The 20,620-nt window shown below is 34.1% G+C and overlaps 1 protein-coding gene across 4 annotated transcripts in view; it reads right to left on the bottom strand.

Moving 5' to 3' along the window:
- Positions 1-20,620, bottom strand: part of Nipbl (NIPBL cohesin loading factor) — a 186,980-nt gene that overhangs the window by 87,011 nt on the left and 79,349 nt on the right. For all 4 annotated transcript variants that reach the window (XM_070041039.1, XM_070041040.1, XM_070041038.1 and 1 more), the window contains 7 exons: positions 18,155-18,297; positions 15,417-15,582; positions 14,149-14,276; positions 10,627-10,726; positions 9,682-9,833; positions 6,542-6,702; positions 5,728-5,824 (listed from right to left, as the gene is read on the bottom strand). In XM_070041039.1, coding sequence (XP_069897140.1) covers positions 5,728-5,824; positions 6,542-6,702; positions 9,682-9,833; positions 10,627-10,726; positions 14,149-14,276; positions 15,417-15,582; positions 18,155-18,218 — 868 coding nt within the window. In that variant the 5' untranslated portion in view covers positions 18,219-18,297. The remainder of the gene's footprint in view (positions 1-5,727; positions 5,825-6,541; positions 6,703-9,681; positions 9,834-10,626; positions 10,727-14,148; positions 14,277-15,416; positions 15,583-18,154; positions 18,298-20,620) is intronic.

Below are 20,620 nucleotides of genomic sequence, written 5' to 3'. Positions count from 1 at the left end.
ACCCAAGAGCACAGAACAAGAGAGAGACCAGTGGCTGGTGGTGACTCACAGAGCTTGGCCCGGACCCCTCCTTCCTACCCAAGAAGGGGCACCAGACAAAGGGGATAGATCTCTTCCTTACTCTCCCTCAATCCATATGCTCCAAGCTTGAGCCACAGCCCTGACAATTCCCTAAACCAAAATGTATAAATCACAATGAAAGACCACAAGATTAATGAACAATCAAGACAACAATCCAAATCCAAAAGCCAACAAGAATCCAGGGAAGGACTCCAGTGAGATTGAAGAAGAAATGGGAGGACAAAAGAACCATAAAAGAAGCGATACTACACACCTCATTAAAAGATGAAATTAACATTATGAGAACTGATCTCAGAAGCGCAAGCCACAGGGAAAGCCATAGGAAACAGAACAAATGACATGAAAAATAGAGGAGATATAAAAATCAAAAGTGTGGAAAAAACATTCAGAAGTTACCAAAGGGAAATCTAAGACTTGGAAGACTGAGCTGAGAAATCAAAATTAAGCATAATTGGGATGGACGAGTAGGAAGAATTCAATACTAAAGGCATTGAAAATCTATTCAGTAAAAATAAGAGTTCCCCAATCTTAAGAGAGAAAAGAAAATTTCACCAACCTAACAGAAGCATATAGAATCCCTACTAGACAAGACTTAAGGAAATACTTCTAGACACATCATAGTAAAAATGTTAGACTTGAAGCTGAGCACCGGTGGCTCACACCTGTAATCCTAGCTACTCAGGAGACTGAGATCTGAGGACCTCGGTTCAAAGCCAGCCCAGGCAGCAAAGTCCGTCAGACTCTTATCATCACTAGAAACCAGAAGTGGTGCTATGGTTCAAGCGGTAGAGTGCTCGCCTTGATCTTTCCAACACAGGGACAGCACCCAAGCCCAGAATTTAAGCCCCACAATTGGGGGGGAGAGGAAGTTAAGACTTGAAAAACAAGGAATTGATTTTAAATGCTGCAAACTCAAAGAAGATGCTGCATCTTCTTTGATGGAAAGAAAATCTGAATCACTACAGATCTCTCCACACAAACTATCAACGCATGGAGAGTCTGGAATGGTATAATCCAAGCCCTGAGGATCAACAACTGCCAACTTAACTGGTATACCAAGCAAAGCTATCATTTACATTTGATGGTGAAGCTAAAACCTTCCATGATAAACAAAATTTAAAGAAATTCATAAACACTAAACCAGCATTATAAAGAATACTAAAGGGAGCTTTACAATTTGAAGAAAACAAAATAAAAAAACCACATCAGACAAAAATGACTAGAAGATCAGTTTAGTAAATATGGGAAGAGGAAAGGAACAAAATATAGGAAATCAAGAAAATGGCAGGAAATATGACATATCTTTCTACAGTAGCTCAAAACATTAACAGACTCAAACCCCCAATCAAAAGAACAAAAATAGCAGATTGGATTTTTTTAAAAATCCCAAAAAAACAGGAAGTGGCGCTGTGGCTCAAGGGTAGAATACTCTGCCTTGAGCTGAAGAGCACAGGGACAACACCCAGCCCCAGAGTTCAAGCCCCACAACTGACCAAAACAAAAACAAAACAGGACCCATCCATTTGTTGTCTCCAAGTGACCCATCTCACAAAGATAAAAACAAACTCTTAAGTGAAGGTATAGAAAAAGATCTTCCACACAAATGCATCCTGCAAGAAGGCAGGAGTAGCCATTTTGATATCTGGTAAAACAGACTTCTCATTACAATTATACAGAGACAAGGAAGGTCATTAATGGAAATAAAGGGAATGATCCATGAAAAGGAAATCAGAGTAGTTAATATCTATGCATCAAATAATGGAGCAACTAAATACATCAAACACTTTTGGACTTATAGAACAGAACAGACTCAATAATAGTGGTAGATTTTAATATCCTACTCTCACCAAAGGACAGGTCAACCAAACTAAAGCAAAGAAGCCTCTGAATTAAATGACATCAGACCCCAAATTGCTTAAAAAAGCAAACAAACAACAGAAAAACCCTAGGAATTAACTTAAGCAAAAATTATAAAAATCTGAAGAAAGAAATCAAAGAGGACACCAGGAAATGGCAAGACCTTTCATGTTCATGGACAGGTAGAATCAATATTGTGAAAATGGCCATACTACCAAAAATGATACACATAAACAATGCAGTTCCTGTCAAAATCCTAATGGTACGCTTTACTAAGATCGAGAAAACAATCCAAAAATTCATAGGGAACAACAAAAGAACCTAGAATAGCCAAAGCAATTCCAGGCCAAAATAGCAACATGAGAAGTATCACAGTATCAGGTTTCAAACTCTTCTATGGAGCCATGATAACAAAACCAGCTTCATATTGGCACAAAAATAAGACTAGAAGATCAATGGAACAGACTAGAAGACCCAGAAAAAAGAATCAGATGCTTACAGTCATCTGATATTTGACAAAGCAGCCAAAGACATACAATTGGAAAAAACATAGCCTCTTGAACAACTGGTGCTGGGAAAACTGGGCAGCCATATGCAGAAAACTAAAAGTGATCCCTGCTTGTCACCATGCACTAACATCAAAGTGGATCAAAGACTTCAATGTTAGACCCAAAACTCTAAAGTTACTGTAAAAGAAACATTAGAATTTATAGGTATAGGTAGGAAGTCCCGTAGGCACAACATATAGGAGAGAGACTCAACAAGTGGAACTACATTAAATAAAGTTTCTGCACAGCTAAGCTCTCAATTACCAAACTAGAAAGACAGCCAACCAATTTCAAAAAGATCTACCACAGATACATCAGACAGAGGCCTATCCAATATATACAAGGAGCTCAAGACACCAACCCCTCACAATTACTAAATGGGCAAGGGAGCTAAGGAGAAGCTTCTCAGAAGCGGTAAGAATGGCAAAGAAACATGAGGAAATGCTCATCATCCCAGACCATAAAGGAAATGCAAATCAAAACCCTGAGATACCCCAGTTAGATTGGCCAACATTTTGAATTTTAACAACAAATGCTGGTGGGGATGTGGGGAAAATGGAACCCTACACTTCATTGCTGGTGGGAATGTAAAGTAATATAACCACTCTGGGAAGCAGTCTGTAAGTTCCTCAAAACACCAAACATAGACCTTCCCTATGACCCAGCCATACCACTAGGCATCTACCCTGAGCATCATGAATCAGAATATAAGGACACCTACACATCCATGTTCATTGCTGTATTATTCACAATAGCCAAGATACAGAAACAACCCAGATGCCCCATAATAGATATGTGGGTCCAAAAAATGGTGCTGTATACAGTGAAATTTTACATAGCCATCAGAAAGAGTAATGTCATTTGCAGGGAAACATACAGAACAAGGTAAGCAAAGATCAGAGACACAAATGGCACATGTTCTTTCGGATATGCAGAAGTTAGATCTAAAATGTGCTGAGAGATAACAAATTACACAGGATTCTTGATATATACAATGAGACCAAAAGAGGATAAAGAATCATAATGGTGTAATACCCAAGCACCTTTTTATATGTGTATAAAATAATATACATACTGAAACAAACTCCAAAGATATGGAAACAAAGGACTCTTTTCTTAATTTGTTTTTTCTTTTGCTGATGATTCTGTATTCTTTACCTTATATGCCTCATATATTCATGTGCATAGCTGTGGGAGCACAGAAGTCTGTGGAGGAAAAAGGGTGAAAAAGTGCAGCAGTGTAATGCACTGGACATTAATGAAAGTGAGCTATACAATTCACGGGTAAAGATGGGAGGGAGGGAATGGGAATGAGGTAACAGATAATACTGTATGGAAGGAAATGTATTTATTATCTGATTATGTAAATATAACTCCTCTGTATATCACCCCTATAATAACAATAAATTAATAAAAATAAAAAAAGAAGTCGAGTTTCCTTCCCTGATAATTCATACACTTATAGAATTAAAATGACTCATAAGGGCTCAACTTCTAATTTGGGAAAATATCCAGATAAAATTAATTAGAATATTTTTATGAAAACAAAACAAACCTTTAGTCTGCCATATGAGGCAGGCTAGTCTGTGTTTTTGAAAGGCATACTTAGAAACTCTCACCTATCTGTTTTTGTGTGTGTGGTGACAATAATAGGAGTTGAATGCAGAGCCTCATACTTTTGCTTAACTTTTTCATTCAAGGCTGTCACTCTACCACTCGAGCCATACTTCCACTTCTGGCTTTTTTGCTGGTTAACTGTAGATAACAGTTTCATGAGCTTTTCTGCCAGGGTTGGCTTCAAACCTTGATCCTAAGATCTCAGCATCAGTGCCTGGCTATCATATATCTTGAAATTAATCATATGCTAGCTTTGAAAAGTGAAGTATTTTCTTCCAGAAAAGAAATAATTAAAATTATCAGACTGAATTTTAAATATATTCTTTTAAATATCTCTAACCTAGACTTAAATTCAAACTCTTTTGTGTCTACTACAGACAAAACCATACAAAGTACTCTTTGGGAACTCAAAGATAAAGAAAGTTAATATTCATCTACATGAGCTAGTTTAGGATTATTTCTGAGAGAAACAAATCACTAATAGCTTCAGGATACTAGGGAAGACTATTCAGAGCTATAAGAACAGAATTTTAGATAAGCAGTGATGAAAGATGTGAGAGATATAGAAAGGTAACAGGGCAGGTTCCACTTGATAAATGACAGAAATGATTTTATGATAATTTCAAAATTTTAAGTCAAGATGACCTTGGATTAAAGTACCACTGAGAGAAGAGAATGGTGAAAGACACAGTAAAAATAATTCTGAAAATGATTTTGAATTATCAGTAATATATGAGGGAGGGCCTAGAAATAAAAATTGTAATTTGGCAGACAACAGTTTTCCCAAAAGAAATCAATGCTAAATAGCCAAGGGAAAAAAGTGCAAAAAATTGTAATTACACATTACAACAATAGAACCATGCTCCAGTGATAAACATCTCCTATTTACTCATGAGACTGAGATGCAGAGGACTGCAGTTTGAAACCTGTCTGGGTTGAAAAGTCTATAAAAGCCCATCTCCAAAATAACTAGCAAAAACAGAGCTGAGGCATGGCTCAAGTGTTAGATCACCAGATGAGCAAGCAAGCAAGCAAGCAAGCAAGCAAGCAAGCAAGCAAGCAAGCAAGCAAGCAAGCAAGCGGACTGAGCATGAGGTCCTGAGTTTAATAGAAACCTTGAGAAATAAGGAGAGAAGAATATTTTTCAAAATATCTATGAAAGAGTAGGAAGAAAATAAGTGACTGCAATATTACCTAATATTTGTTTTAGGTCTGAGCCTGGAAGTTGAACTCAGCATTTGATGCTTTCCCTCACTGGCTGACATTCTACCAACTTAGCCATGTTCCAATCGAAAAGAATTTTAATATTTGGAGTAAGTGTAGAGAAAACTGGCCAAAAGTTTTAAATGTTTAAGAGTGATTTTAAAGATCATTTATCATGGAGAATGATACTAGATATACCTGAAAACTCTCATAATTTAATGCCATTTAAAGAATTGAGAGATGAATAAACTAATAACCAGAATTAATATAAGTCCCTCTTTATCTAGATCTGCTTACATCCAGGCATAATTTTTTCTACAATGAAAAACAATAGAAAATAACCTTTTACTGTCTACTTTAAGAAGTGTGAGTTCTTTATTAAACTTAACACATGCTTAAGTAATGTTGGTTACAATATTACCTTTAGGAGTTCCATCACTTCCAGCAGGGGAGCACACAGGCTGTGGTGACCTCAAGGGAAAAGATGCAGCATTCCTCATTGTTGAAGAATCACCATCCTAAGAATAGAATATAAAATTTATATCTTGAATAACAGGAGAGGCATATAGAAATCTTAAAGAGAACCAATAAATGACATAAATTACTGACAGGTAAAGTGTTGGAATTCAATAGCATAATTCTTCTGCACTTTCCTGTTTTCTTCATGGTATATCTTAGAAGAATTGAAACTGTATCCAAAAGAATCAACAGCCTAAGCATGGCAATGAATAAGAAAATTGGTATTACTGTGTGCTCCATTTTGGATTACTATTTCTACAAAAGGAGCTGTAAACATCCTATAAAGTTGTATATATCTTGAGAGTAGTCTACTGTCATCTCTGTTAGTTAGCCTTTAGATTTAAGCAGGTTACATAAAAATACAGCTCCATCCATTAGACAAATTTCCAACATGGGAAATATTTTAATAGTATCAAAGCAACATTAATTATTAAGATTAAAAAATTTTGAGCAAATCTTATAAGAAGGAAAAGAGCCACGAGATAATAATTGCAGGCTTGTTATTAATTTCATATCAGTTGTATTAAAGTAAAACTTAAATTTTATGCTGCTCTTGACAAAGCTGACGAGTTTTATTCATAGTGAAATTCTCTGCACCTAGTATAATTTTTTATATACAGTAGATATCCGTCTGAACTGTGAAATAAAAATACTAGGTATTTGGAAAATAATTAGTGCTACTTTATTACCTTAATAATAACTAATGCATTACATACGTCACTACTTAGCCTGTGCACCATGTGTAGGTAGTCGTCACTTGAGCCATGTCTGGGATTATCAGCATGATGATTAGCTGAATTGCCAGATAACGGACCAGAAACTTTATTATCATGTATGTTTCTCAAACCACCTGCAACAATGGGACTTGATACCGATGCTGAAATTAATAAGAATAAAAAAGTTTATGATGTAAACTGTGTAATTATTCACAAAACCCTTTTAACTATATACAGGTTATACAGAATAACAGAATGAATACTCATATACTAATTTTCAACTTGGTCAAATCTTACACATTCTGCCAAATGACATTGAGATCTATTTTCAAAAGAAGCATAATGTAAGTATGGTTAAACTCTATTTTTTTTTTTTTTCAGTCGTGGGGCTTGAACTCTGGGCCTGGGCACTCTCCATCAGCTCTTCAGCTCAAGGTTAGCCCTCCACCACTTCATCCACAGCACAGCTGCTGGTTTTCTGAGTGGTTTATTAGAAATAAGAGTCTCACAGACTTTCCTGTCTGGGCTGGCTTTGAACCGCAATCCTCAGATCTCAGCCTCCTCAGTAGCTAGGATTACAGGTGTGAGTAACCAGCACCTGGATTGGTTAAACTCTTTATTGGTGTATTTACCTCCTTTATTCTCTCCTCCCCATTCCCTAAAAGGGAGTATTTTGTCTTTAGAGTTGACTATCCAATGTATAACATTGTAATTTACTTGTAAATAAACATACTCCTAAATAACACATCACTGTTCTGTATTAACTTTAAAATAGTATTTTTAGGGCTGGGAAAGTGGCTCAGTGGTAGAGTGCTTGCCTTACATACATGAGGCCCTGGGTTTGATTCCTCAGTACCACATACGCAGAAAAAGCTGGAAGTGGCACTGTGGCTCAAGTGGTAGAGTGCTAGCCTTGAGCTGAAGAGCTTAGGGACAGTGCCCAGGACCAGAGTTCAGGCCCCACAACTGACCAAAAACAAACACACAAACAAACAAAAATGGTATTTTTATATATCCTGCTATATTTTGCTTTGTGATTCAATATTGTATTTAGATTTATCTATTATTATATCTATAGTTTTTAATTCATCTGTTTTAAATAAATGACATATTCTGTTGTAATTGTACAACTTGTTTACCCACTTTTGTATTGAAACATTTAGATTGCTTAAAATTTTTGCTGTCATAAACAATACTGCAATGCATGCATGCTTTTGAACATGGACTTTGTATACATGAACATGAATTCCAGGAACCAATACCTATAAATATGATTACTTAAATGTAGGTATTACAACTCAAGCCATTCTAATGATTATGAAATCAATGTATAAAAATTATTTATAATGTGGCTTAGTGGTAGAGTGCTTGCCTAGCATGCATGAAGCCCTGGATTCAATTCCTCAGTACCACATAAACAGAAAAGGCTGGAAGTGGCACTAAGGGACAGAGCCCAGGTCCTGTTTTCAAGCCCCAGAACTGGCAAGGAAAACAAAACCCCCCAAATATCCACTTGTATTTGTCAGTATATATCTGTAGCAATAATTTTTGTTATTCTAAGGGTGGGAAATTATACTATAATCACATTAATTTGTATTTTATTCATTATTAGTGAAACATTCTTTCTTCATGTATATTATCAGAGTTCTTCCTTAAAACAAAGTTGCAAAACCGTCTCCTATATTTTCTTATAAAAGTTTTATGATTTTGCTTTTTTTGGTATGATTCTTGCATACATTATTTTTAAGTATAGCATAGGTTATTTTTTTTCCAAATGGATATCTAACTGCCTCTGCTAGATTAATTAAAGAAATCATTCTTTCCCTAATTAAGATCTATATACTAAGTTTTTATTTGTTCATGGGTATGGGAAAATTCCTACAAGTTTCATCATGTTCTACTTCACTAGGTGTTACATTATGTGTTTGTACTAATATTACAACAAGCTGCCTATTCTTAGCCTTTTACTCTTCTTTAGAATTTTATAAAGTAGCTTAAGTTTCACAACAACCCTCCTCAGGAATTTTATTAATGTTATACTAAATTTATGGATTTGAGAAATCCATATTGTATCTTCCCATCCAAGAAAAGAGTTTAACTTTTTAAAGGGTTTTCCATTACTTCTTTAAGTTTTATAATTTTCTTCACAAAAGTCCTATCTATATGTCTTTCATTAAATGTACACTTAGGTATTTGTAGTTTTCCATTCTAAATCTATGATTTGCTTATATATAGCTTCTCCTTGAGTTAGCATGTAAAATGGTCTCTAGTTAGTATTTTGTTTTCTAATGTTGGGAAATCAGAAATTGACTATTTTCACAGATAATTAAGTTTTCAAGTTAAAAAGTTCACAAATGAAGAAAGTTTTGATTTTACAAAGTAAAGAGAAGCAAGAATACACATATAGAAGCTAACAATGAAGATCAAATATTTAAATTTCACAATACAGTGGATAAAAACCAAATTACTTCTTCTAATTTTCTGAAATATTTCTCAAAAAATACAAGTAATTTATCTTAGCAATAATATAGTAGACATACAATAATTAAAGGGCAATGTAACTGTAAAAGATACAATAATGTCAACCTTAAGATACTGAGAACTAGCTAAGCACTAGTGGCTCATTTTTGTAATCATAGCTACTCAGGAGGCTGATATATGAGGAATGAAGCTTGAAGCTGCCCAGGCAGGAAGTCAGTGAGACCCTAGTCTCCAATTATCTAAAACAAGCCAGAAGTGGAGCTGTGGCTCTAGTGGTAGAGCACTAGCCTTGAACAACAACAACAAAAAAGCTTATGGACAACGTGCAGGCCCTGAGTTCAAGCCCTAGGACAAGCACCAAAAAACAAAAAATCAAATAAAACAAAAAAACAACAAAAAACCCCAATCAAAAGAATAGTTCTTAATTTACTTATAACCTAATCCAAACAGATAAAATATACTGCTCTCTGCATTTCCTGAATGATAAATTCTCAAATGATAAATGTAATGTACTTTTAATAATTTAAGCCATCTAATAAAAATAACAAAAAGTTAGGCAAAAGTGTACAGTATCGTATTTTAGTTTGTGTTTTTAAAATTACTTTAAAAAACAATCTTACTAGGATTTACATTTGTTTTGGTATTACCAAAAAACTTACCTTGCTGCATTTGTGGATGCGTTGTGTAACTTGAAGGATGGGAATATGGCATGTATCCTGCAGGGCTTTGTGGGGCATATGGACTAGGCACTGGGCTATTCTGTTGTGGCATAAATCTGTTCCCAGAGCTTGTCTGTGGTGGCACAAACCGGCTAAAACCCAAATAAAGAATATCAGGAACAGATTAAACATGCTATTAAAATTTCACTGCCATAAAATAAAATAGCTCAGAGAATTCTATATTTTCAACTATTTTTTTTCTTTTTATTATAAAGATGATGTACAGAGGGGTTACAGTTACATAAGTCAGGTAATGAGTACATTTCTCTTTGAACAGTGTCACCTCTTCCTCATTTTCTCCGAGATTTTTCCCTTCCTACACCTTTCCCCCAGAATTTGTATAGTTCATTTTCAACATAGCATAAAATCTATGCATAGAGAAAAATTTGCAAAATAGTCAAATAACACAAAACCTATTCATAGTTCACAATCTATAAATTAGACTTAGCAGTTAACACTGATACAATTCATTTACTTTATTCACATAAAACCATGAATCAGTTTAAGAAATATAAAATAATGGTCCCTAAATTAAGTTCTATTTCTTTAAAGAATGCTAGTATATTAAACACGGCAGTTTTTGTTTGTTTTGGGGCTTTGCTAGGAATCGAACCTAAGACTTTGTTTGTAATAGACAAGCACTCTACTCCTGAGCTCCAGCTATTTTCACACATTCTTTTATCTATATGAAATCTACTTAGTAAAATGGTATTTATACATACAACAAGGCAAGTGTTTAATAGGATTACTAAGCATTAAGTAACTATGTGTAATTCACCTTTAACTAAATGTACATACTCTATTCTCCACTGAAGACAGATCTTAATAAATGAATTATACATATATACATAAATATATACATATATATATATATATATATATTACCTGGAGGGGCTATGTGAGATAGTGGTTTGCTGATAATTGGAAGATGCAGGACTATTGTGCATGGAATTCTGAGAAAGTTTATACTGAGACATCATCATTCCTATGTAACACAAAAAATATTAAACATTAATTTCTTCTTGCAGTAAAGTGTTCCTTCCTTGAGTTATTTAACTCATTCTTCCATGAACATTCAATAAAATTCTTTTTGATCAATGTTTTAATTTTTGAAGTACAAAAATAACATAATAAGAAAATAAATTTCAAATACTATTTTTATTAAAAGACCATTTTCCATACAAACTAATCAGGAAACAGAGACTATGATGAAAATTATTTTTTCTTTCTAGTGCTAGGGACCAAATCTAGGGACTCAATGCATGTTAAGCCTGATTTAAAAAAACAATCAACTTTTATTTATCCGCTCACTCAACATTTTATAATCTAGACTTAGAACTTTAAACCATTTTTAGAAATCACTTTCCATACTACATATTTCTTCCACAACAAGTCTTTAGGTATTTTCTATTATTTTATTATTATGTGGAGATACTTTATCATATACCTGCCTTTACCTGGCAACTTTACGAAAGCTATGTTGAGTTCCTGCACTTTCCATCTGAAAGCCTTTAAGCAAAACAAAATACAATTCTTCTTTTTTCCAAAATAACTTTTGTCACCTAGTAGGTATTAAGTGACTACTTCACTAATGGATGAAAATAACCTTCAGATTCTCATTTCTTTTCAACCTAGTGTATTTTATATTAAATAAAATTTCAGCTTTAACCATTAAAAGACAAAAATCTATGATAAACTATCAATTCTCTTTTTTATTTTCAGTAAATATTCTCATGATTTCTATAGCCAATATCTTTTGTGTGGCTGGTAGCATCCTTTTATATTCCTAAGTTTTGTTTCCAGTTGTTGACATAAAAAGTATGTTTTACCAGATCTGTGTGTGTGTACATATATATATATATATATATATATATGTACACACACATATTAAAAGTTATTTGGCCAGAAATATTACAGATGGGACTGTAATAATAAAGTCACTGGTGGAATAATATTAGGGCTCAAAATTGCCTCGCAGTCTACCAGCAATAGATAGCATGTTTTCTTACTATATGTAGGTAGTCTAAATTTTAATTACTGAGCTCTCGTTTCCAACTAGTTCAATACAAAAATTATTCTGTTCATAGCTTAAGAACTTTTTTTTTTTGGTGCTAGCTCTGGGGCTTGACTCAGGGTCTAGTATTGTTCCTGAGCTTTTATGCTCAAAGCTACTGCTCTACTGCTTTAGCCACACCTCCATTTCTGGCTTTTTTTTGGTAGTTAATTGGAGGTAAGAGTCTCATGGACCAAGCTAGAGTGAGAGGTCTTGAGTTCAAGCCCCAACACCAGCCTGAAAAACAATAAAAAGGGCTAAACAAAATTGGGTAAGCCTTTCCGATTTGCTCCAAGTTCCAAATAACTATGATTAAAGTGATTTGTATATTACTAATTTTCTCCATGTCTGTAAATTATATTTACATTTTAAAATAAAATAAAATTTAACCTGTACCATCAGGGAAATGCTTTTGAAAACTCACAACATACAATTAGTTAATTAAAAAATTTGGTGTATCTTTTTACAAAGTAGAATATATAAATAAAATATTTTGATCTAAAAAGTATAAATATTATAAAACCCAAATATACATGTAAGTTTTTATTAGGGTGATTTACCTGACAAGTTAAATACTCAAAAATATAGGCTATAAAAATGCAGCATAAATATCTATAGGTAACTTCCCTTTTTCAAAAATTATTTCAGGGGCTGAGAATGTGGCTTAGTGGTAGAATGGTTGCCTAGCAAGCATGTAGCCCTGGGTTCGATTCCTCAGTACCACATAAACAGAACAAGTCGGAAGTGGAGCTGTGGCTCAAGTGGTAGAGGGATAGCCTTGAGCAAAAAGAAGCATTAGGGACAGTGCTCAGGCCCTGAGTTCAAGCTCCAGGACTGGCAAAAAAAAAAAAAAAAAAATTCACTCATTGTCTCTTACACTTAAAACACCTACTAGTATTTTTAGTCAATTATCTTCTTCTTCTATTTTATTCAATTATCTTCTTTATTCTATTTTAATTCTAGTTTTCTTCCATAAATCTTAATTTTATCTTTCTTACTGAATCCTAGAATTTTAATCTAGGTTATTTGTTCTGGTAAAACCCCAGCTCTTCCTTAGATAACTGATGTCAGACAGAGTTAATCCTATGGTTGTATTTTGGGAAACAGGTAATAAGAAATTGCTTCAAATATATAATCTACCCAGAAATATACAATAAAATTAACAAGCTACTATTAAAAAGCCCAACCAAATAACAATACAGGAAAAGAACTAGGAAACTAAAACTAGGAAACTAGGAGCTTCGTGGAGCTGCTGCCTAAAAAAGCAAATCACAACAAATCTAGCAACATTCTTAATATAGTTAATCAATGAGCTATGTTGGACCATTTAAAATTATGTAGACTATTCTTTTCTTCCTTTAGTTTTGAAAGCCAAGCTAGCACTTGACTTGCCAAATTCAATTGCAGAAGTTCTAGATTAGAATAATGCTTCTAACCAACTACTTCAGTACATAAAAATTTATGTGTACAATAAAACACTTTTATGATTTCCTGACACTGTAAGTCAAAATTATTATTATAAACCAATTTGGGGAGGAGCACTGAGGACTGAACTCAGGGCATTGTTCTTGCTGGACAAGTACTCCTAAACACGTGGATGGCACCCCTTCAGATAAGGACTCTTGGCTTTTGACGAGGCTGACCTGGCACCATGATCCTCCATCTCAAATGAGACCCACCATGCCCAACTCATGTTGAGAATGTTTTCCTGGGCTGGTTTATAATCCTTTTTATATTTTCAATGTTTTGTCTAATTTTCCAAGAAATGTAGTCACATTTTAAATAAGATGCAGTATTATCAATTTAGGTTTCCTCTTTTTCTTGATTTGATTAAAAGTATTAAACTGGCTTTCCTAGGTAATAAGCCAGCCTGTTACAGGCACTTGAATTTAAATATGTGTAAAACAAGTTTTGATATGGGACCAACACAGGCACAGATGGTTCATACCTATATTCTTGGCAATTTAAGAGGTTGTAATTGAGAGGATCACAGTTTGAGGCCAGCTAAGGTAGAAAAGTTCCTCCTTCCTGATAGAAAGGTGAATATGATGGCACAGGCCTATTATCCTAACTATAGAGGGAAGCCTAAGATACGTGGGTCCTGCCAGGAAAGGAGACTCTAGCTCAAAAACACCAGCAAAATACAGAGCTACACAAATGGCTCAGTGGTAGAATGCCTGCTAACAAGAGTTATGATCTGAATTTAAACTAAAGTAATACCCACAAACACATACAAAAAGTAAAAATTTTAAAAACCACATATATTTTATTATATATTATTATAGTTATCTTATATATCTATCTATCTATATATATATATATATACTGTACAATTTAATTATTAAGAACCTCACCACTTTGTACATATCTGTTCTGCATGCTTTTCTCCCTGAAAACATTAGGACTCCTTGCAAGGATGGCCTGCAACAAGACTGGTATATCACCTTCAGGATCATCACTGCCAAGGTTATCTTTCAACTCTCTGTTATTGAAAAAGCAAATAAAAAAATTAAAATAGTGATCGACTTATTCAGATGCTTATGAAACAAAAATAAATGACTTGAGTATGTCCAACAGCATGGATTCTCAAAGGTGATATCCCTGGAAGAAAAGGAATGATCAAAATGACAGATTTTTTTAATCTTCCATTTCTTACATGAGATGATACTGATAAATATTGCTTTATAAAATGATCATTTGCTTAAAAATGTACAAAATATTTTTAAAATAGAGAATAAGCCGAATCTATTTTAGACTATTCAAAATAATGGAAGGATAGAAGTATAATTATGGAACAAGTTGATATTTAGGCTTTGAACATATTTTCTCTGCCTTATATCTGAATATGAGTATGATTCAATTTCTGAGAAATGTCCTCCAGATACACACTGGTTAATAGTGGATAGAGAAGTTATATAATTTTTAGAAAAATCTCAGACTTTTTGCAAATAAAGTAATGGTACCACAAAGAAATGGTTAAATACAGAAGCCATTTCTACTTTCAATAAGTAGAGATTTAAACTACAATTATGCCTGTCAGACACAAGCAGTGTTTTCAATTGTATATTTTATACATCATTGTTCTAGAACCACTCACTGGATCCTACAATAAAGACTTTAAAAGCTGGTATAACAAGTAATATTCAATAAACTTTTCTGGGAACATTTTCAGCATAGGAATAAATAAAATAAGAAATTAAGACAGATTTCTAGAGTGACATAATATTAATATACTTTTTGATTTTAATGAATCATTTCTCAGTTTCGCTCTCAGAATATCCACAGCTAAGAGCCTGTGATTTTACTTTTAATTTGTTTTGTGGTATTAAGCTATGGCAGATACATGTTATTTGTAGTAAAAAAAATTTCAAGAGTATACACATATAATTTGTGACTTTTATCTTAAATTATAAAATTGTACTATTATATAAACATATATGCTATGTTTCACAGATCTTAGGTCACAAAATAACTATGGTATACTTATATCTCCTAATTATCTCATTATCACATCATGACAATGTCATTATCAACTGGATACTGACATTAGAATGAATACTAATTCTCTTAGTAGGAGAAAAACTTTCTAATTTACTTTAGATGCAAAACTGACTGTACTTACATGTGATCTGTTGATACCTGGTTGAGGCTATGGACAAGCTGTGAAACCAAAGTGTCATCCCTACAGGCCAAAAGGCAGTTCACCTCTTCTGCTATTCGTGCATTAAAAAGAAGGCTCTTTGTAGTTGTAGCAGGTAAGGGAGATGGAAGAGGCAGCTGGTTCAGGACTATTTGGAATAAAATCAGATGAGGAATTAAGTGACTGTAAGAAATCTCTTTAGTGTTTCATTTATTTTGAATATTAAGATAAATTATAAATAGCAATGTAACAATTAAAAAGCATTGCTTCTCCTCCCTAATAAATCTAAATTCATTCCCAGCAAATACTCAATATATCACTCATGCCATTATATATTATACTACTAAGAATGAAATTTAGCTCTTTATATTCATTTCTGAAACTTTTACTAACAAATAAATACTAACCTAAAAGGTAAGTTTAAAACTGAAGTAACTTACAATGTACAATTTCATTATTGCTTTTAAGAATTCCAAGATCAGTTGTACGCTCTGACAGATAAGTAAAGTAACAATACTTGACTTTATATTAAACTGACAGGTAATGTACTTTCAAATGTTTAAGAACACACAAAAATAAGCTGGGTGCTGGTGGCTCACACCTGTAATCCTAGCTACTCAGGAGGCTGATCTGAGGATCACAGTTTAAAGGCAGCTGAGGCAGAGAAGTCCCTGTGAGACTCTTACCTCCAATAACCTCAAAGTGGCACTGTGACTCAAGTGGTAGAGCACTATCCTTGAGCATAAAGAGGCTCAGGGACAGCACTCAGGTCCTGAGTTCAAGCCCCATGACAGACCAAAAAAAAAAAAAAAAAAAAGAAGAAGAAAAGGAATAAACAGCTCCCATTAGAACATTCATAGCATAGTATTCTGGAAGAAGAATAGAATTCTGGGCTAAATCATAATTGCCTGCATAATTCTCCCTCTTCTTAATTTTTATTCTAATACCAAACAAAATAACCAATGATTTGCAGATGCTTAAATAAAGTTATTTAGTGTCTCTTTATCTAATGGAAACTGGTTCATTTATTCAAACTGAAGGTAAGAACTCTAAAATGTCAGATTCACCATGTTGGACTTAATTTTTAATCAGCGTTACATGATTATGCTGTTCAACTCCAATACGTTTTCTATTAATAAAAACACAAAAATTAAATTACATAATAAATATGGTTTACTAGAGTAACAAGTTTTTAAAATATGAAGGACATCAGATATGACGTGAGAAAAAAAAAAACAAAGACAGTATTAGATCTAATTTTGTACTACAAAATTATTTATGGCTTACCTACAATAAAGTAGTAAAAACTCAAGCTAGTTTCCTAAGCTCAAAGCTGTAGACAGTTCCCTATTTACTCCATACCAAATGGAAATTAACAAAAAAGAAAACCCAGGGAGATAATATTTGGGAGACAATGATGAACACGGACTAAAACATTTCTTGAAGTTACTTTGTCATAGTTCCTCTATTATATACATCAGCACTATACATGATAATTTTATTATAATTTCTGCATATATGTATGTAATCTATGCTACAGATAATATGATGTAATTATATTTATGTAGTAATGTATTATTGTAATATTAGTATTTATCTTTATTATAAATCTTCTTTCTTATATATCTATATAATACCAAACAAAGAAAAGTATCATTTTCTCACTTTCTATTCTTGCCTTTTCTCTTTCTTTCTCCCTTCTACTTATTCAGGGTAGGATAACACAGAGACGAACACTGTGGGTAGAGTTTGTACCACTGTTCAAAGTCAATGAATAGTTAACATTGCCTCCCCTCAAAAACTGCTGAACATTGTGTTACATTAACTGAATCTCCAAACAGCAGTAATGCTGTCAGAGTAAAGTAAAGCTGCTTATATTTATGACAAACTCCTGTAGATTAGTCAAAACGACATCTAAAATAAGCATCATTAAGAAATTAGGTAAACTGGACTGTTAAATTTTCATATTTGAAAGGCAGTTTCATTTACATACTTGTGTTTTCAAAAAGTTCTTATGTACAAGCTTATGCCTTTTTAGTTTTGGCAATTTTTAAAGCTTTGTGATATCTTTGTCAAGCAGAACTTTCATCACCACATGCTACCATTTCTTAATGAGTCTACAAGAAGAAACAATTTTCCACATGTATGACAACTTAGAAATCTTTAAAACTTTGCTGTTATTAAAAAAAAACACAATGTTAACAGCGGACACCAGTGAATTATGTCTGTAATTCTAGCTACTAAGGAGGCTGAGATCTGGGGATTGCAGTTTAAAGCCAGCGCAGGCAGAAAAGTTCATGAGAGGGGCTGGGAAGGTGGTTCAGTGGTAGAGCGCTTGCCTTGCATGCCTGAGGCCCTGAGTTCAATTCCTCAGCACCACATAAGCAAAAAGCAAAAAGCCAGAAGTGGCGCTGTGGCTCAAGTGATAGAGCGCTAGCCTTGAGCTGAAGAGCTGTGCCCAGGCCCAGAGTTCAGGACCCACGACAGGACCCTCCAAAAAAAAAAAGAAAAAGAAAAGTTCATGAGACTCTTATCTCCAATTAATCACAGAAAAAGCCAAATGTGGTGCTGTAGGCTCAAGTGGTAGAGTGCTAGCCTTGAGCAAAAAGAGCCTAGGATAGTGCCCAGGCCCAGATTTCAAGGGACAGGACCCACCAAAAAACAAATAAATAAAATAAAATGAATGTTAACATTAAATGAGATAAATGAACCAAACTTACGGTCTGTGAGACTAGCAATCCCCGCAAGAGTAGTTATGGGGACATGGGGCATATCCCCATTCATCCTGAAGTTCTGGAATGGTGTTGCCTAGAAAAGTACTCAGTTCAGGTGCCAGCTGTCATTACTTTCCATTTCCCAAACACTGCAACATTAAAAAACAAACACACACAAATTATTTGTAGAAATATGTCAAATATCTTACTCGTGGAGAATACTTAATCACTTAAATTCTTGCTTTTGTTTACACCAGTCATTATCTTAGAATTCATTAAGCAATAAAAAATGCTTTGCATACCCTAAGTGATTTAGGCCTCATAACAATCCAGGTAAGGCAGACACTACTATTTTCTGTACTAATGAAGAAATAAACTTAAAAGGAGTTTAAGTAACTAGTGAAGCCAGAATAAAAAAGTAATTTGGCTCCAGAAGTCTGTTATTTAACCACTAGAGAAAAGGGTACTCAACCTCAATAAGCACTATAATTTCTTCTCAACTTATAAACACATTAAAATTTTATGTATGTACTCATAACCTGACTTCTAGAGCTGAAACTCCTTTATACAACTACTTAATCAACTTGCCTAAACTCTTCTATGTAAACCACATCCTCCAACTAGGCTTATCCAACTAAATTCTCCTGAAGCTACCTTGTGTTTTCTTGTCTCCCCATGTATATCCTTATGATATTCCCTACCTAGGCAGCCCATTTTGACTTTATTCCAAATCCTTTAATTCTCCAATACACAGGTCCAGTTACTACTGCTTTATAAAACCTGAAATTCACCCCAGGGCCATCTTACCCTAATCTGTTCTACTATATAATATTTATTGTCCAATTTTATTTTGAAAATTATATATTGCTTTTGTACATCTTTCAAACTTGTTTCATTCTTGCATCATTAATCTTCATGTACTTTTTGTTTTCTCATAAGTGCATGTTGCTTTAAAAAAAAAATCACTTCACCAATATGCCATCATAGAAATGACCAAAGCATAGCCAGTATTTTTTTTCCTCACAACATGACTTACGATTGAAACACCTAGTATTTATCATGATGTAATTTATGTGAACATGCATGTTCACATATATGCACACATACATATATGTACATGCCCTGCAAAGCAGTTCCCCAATTTTTCTATATGGCTTATAGAACATTTATCTTTCTGCTAACTTGTGAAAGTTATTTTTTAATGAACAGGATAATAACACTTTAATAACATGAACATTAATAATGATAAAATACTTTAACAGACACAACTAAATTATTTTATAAGAATTCATCAACTAAGACAAAGGGCTAAAGTAGAAAAGTGAATTATTCTAGTTTATTGTTCACTGCCCTCTCCCCATTTCTCTTTCTTATGATGGCGGTAAACCCAAGACCTCTTGCATATACTCAGAAGGCATACACCCAGCAACTGTTTTGTGCTTCAATGCTTCTCTTTTTGCCATTACATTTGCTAGTTACTGTGAAGAGAACTAAGTTTCTTGAGTTATAAACTTCAAAACAACAGCCCTTTAACTAAGGGAGTTAATACTGACAATTTCCTTTTCCTCCAAACATTTTTATTATAAAGATGAAGAAAAATTACATAACATATGCATAGTTCAACTGAGATTTAAAATTAGCATTTATGGACCCCCAAACTGAGTAGCAATCCAATTCCTTCTAGAGCTAATGACTACCTTGTCTTTTTTGCTACACAATGGACTCTGCTCTCAACGTGATTCTCTAACAACCACTAAATAAATTTAATGTAATACTATGCATTTAGCATTGACATCAAATACCTTTTAAGAGAAAAGCTGGGTGCTGGTAGCTCATGTCTGTAATTCTATCTAATCATGAGACTGAGCTCTGAGGATCATGGTTTGAAGCCAGGCTGAGCAGGAAAATCCTTGAGATGCATCCCCTACTAACCACCAGAAAACCAGAAATGGAGCTGTGGCTCAAGTGGTAGAGTGTTAGCCTTGAGCACAAAAGCTCAGGGACAGCGCCCAGGCCCTGAGTTCAAGCCTTGTGACTGACAAAAAACGAGAGGAGGGGGAGGAAGAGACAGACAGAGACAGAGACAGAGAACAGAATTGAAAATTCCTGATAGATGTCACCAAAACACAATGAATTTTTTGTTTTTGTGCTGGGGCTAGGGTTTGAACTTACGACATCAACATTTCCCTTAGCTTTGTCTCCCAAGGCAAGACTCTATACCTGGAGCTACAGCTCTACTTGCAGCTTTTTGGTGGTTTGGTGGAGCTAAGTTTCATGGACTTTCCTGCTCCAGTTGCCTTTTAACCATGATCCTCAGATCTCAGCCTCCAAATGTAAGCCACTGTTGACTGGCCACATGATTTTTTTTTTGTAACTTTATATCAATACCCAGATTATTGTTTAAAGGACTCTCCCTAAATCTTTGATGAAGCTGGCCTCAACCACAATTCTCCTGAGTAATTAATTGGGATT

This window comes from Dipodomys merriami, unplaced genomic scaffold, assembly GCF_024711535.1.
Source record: "Dipodomys merriami isolate MVZ:Mamm:240054 unplaced genomic scaffold, mDipMer1.0.p SCAF_30, whole genome shotgun sequence".
Classification (NCBI taxonomy): domain Eukaryota; kingdom Metazoa; phylum Chordata; class Mammalia; order Rodentia; family Heteromyidae; genus Dipodomys; species Dipodomys merriami.
Note: the sequence above shows the minus strand (reverse complement) of the source record. Positions and strands in the feature narration are given on the sequence as shown.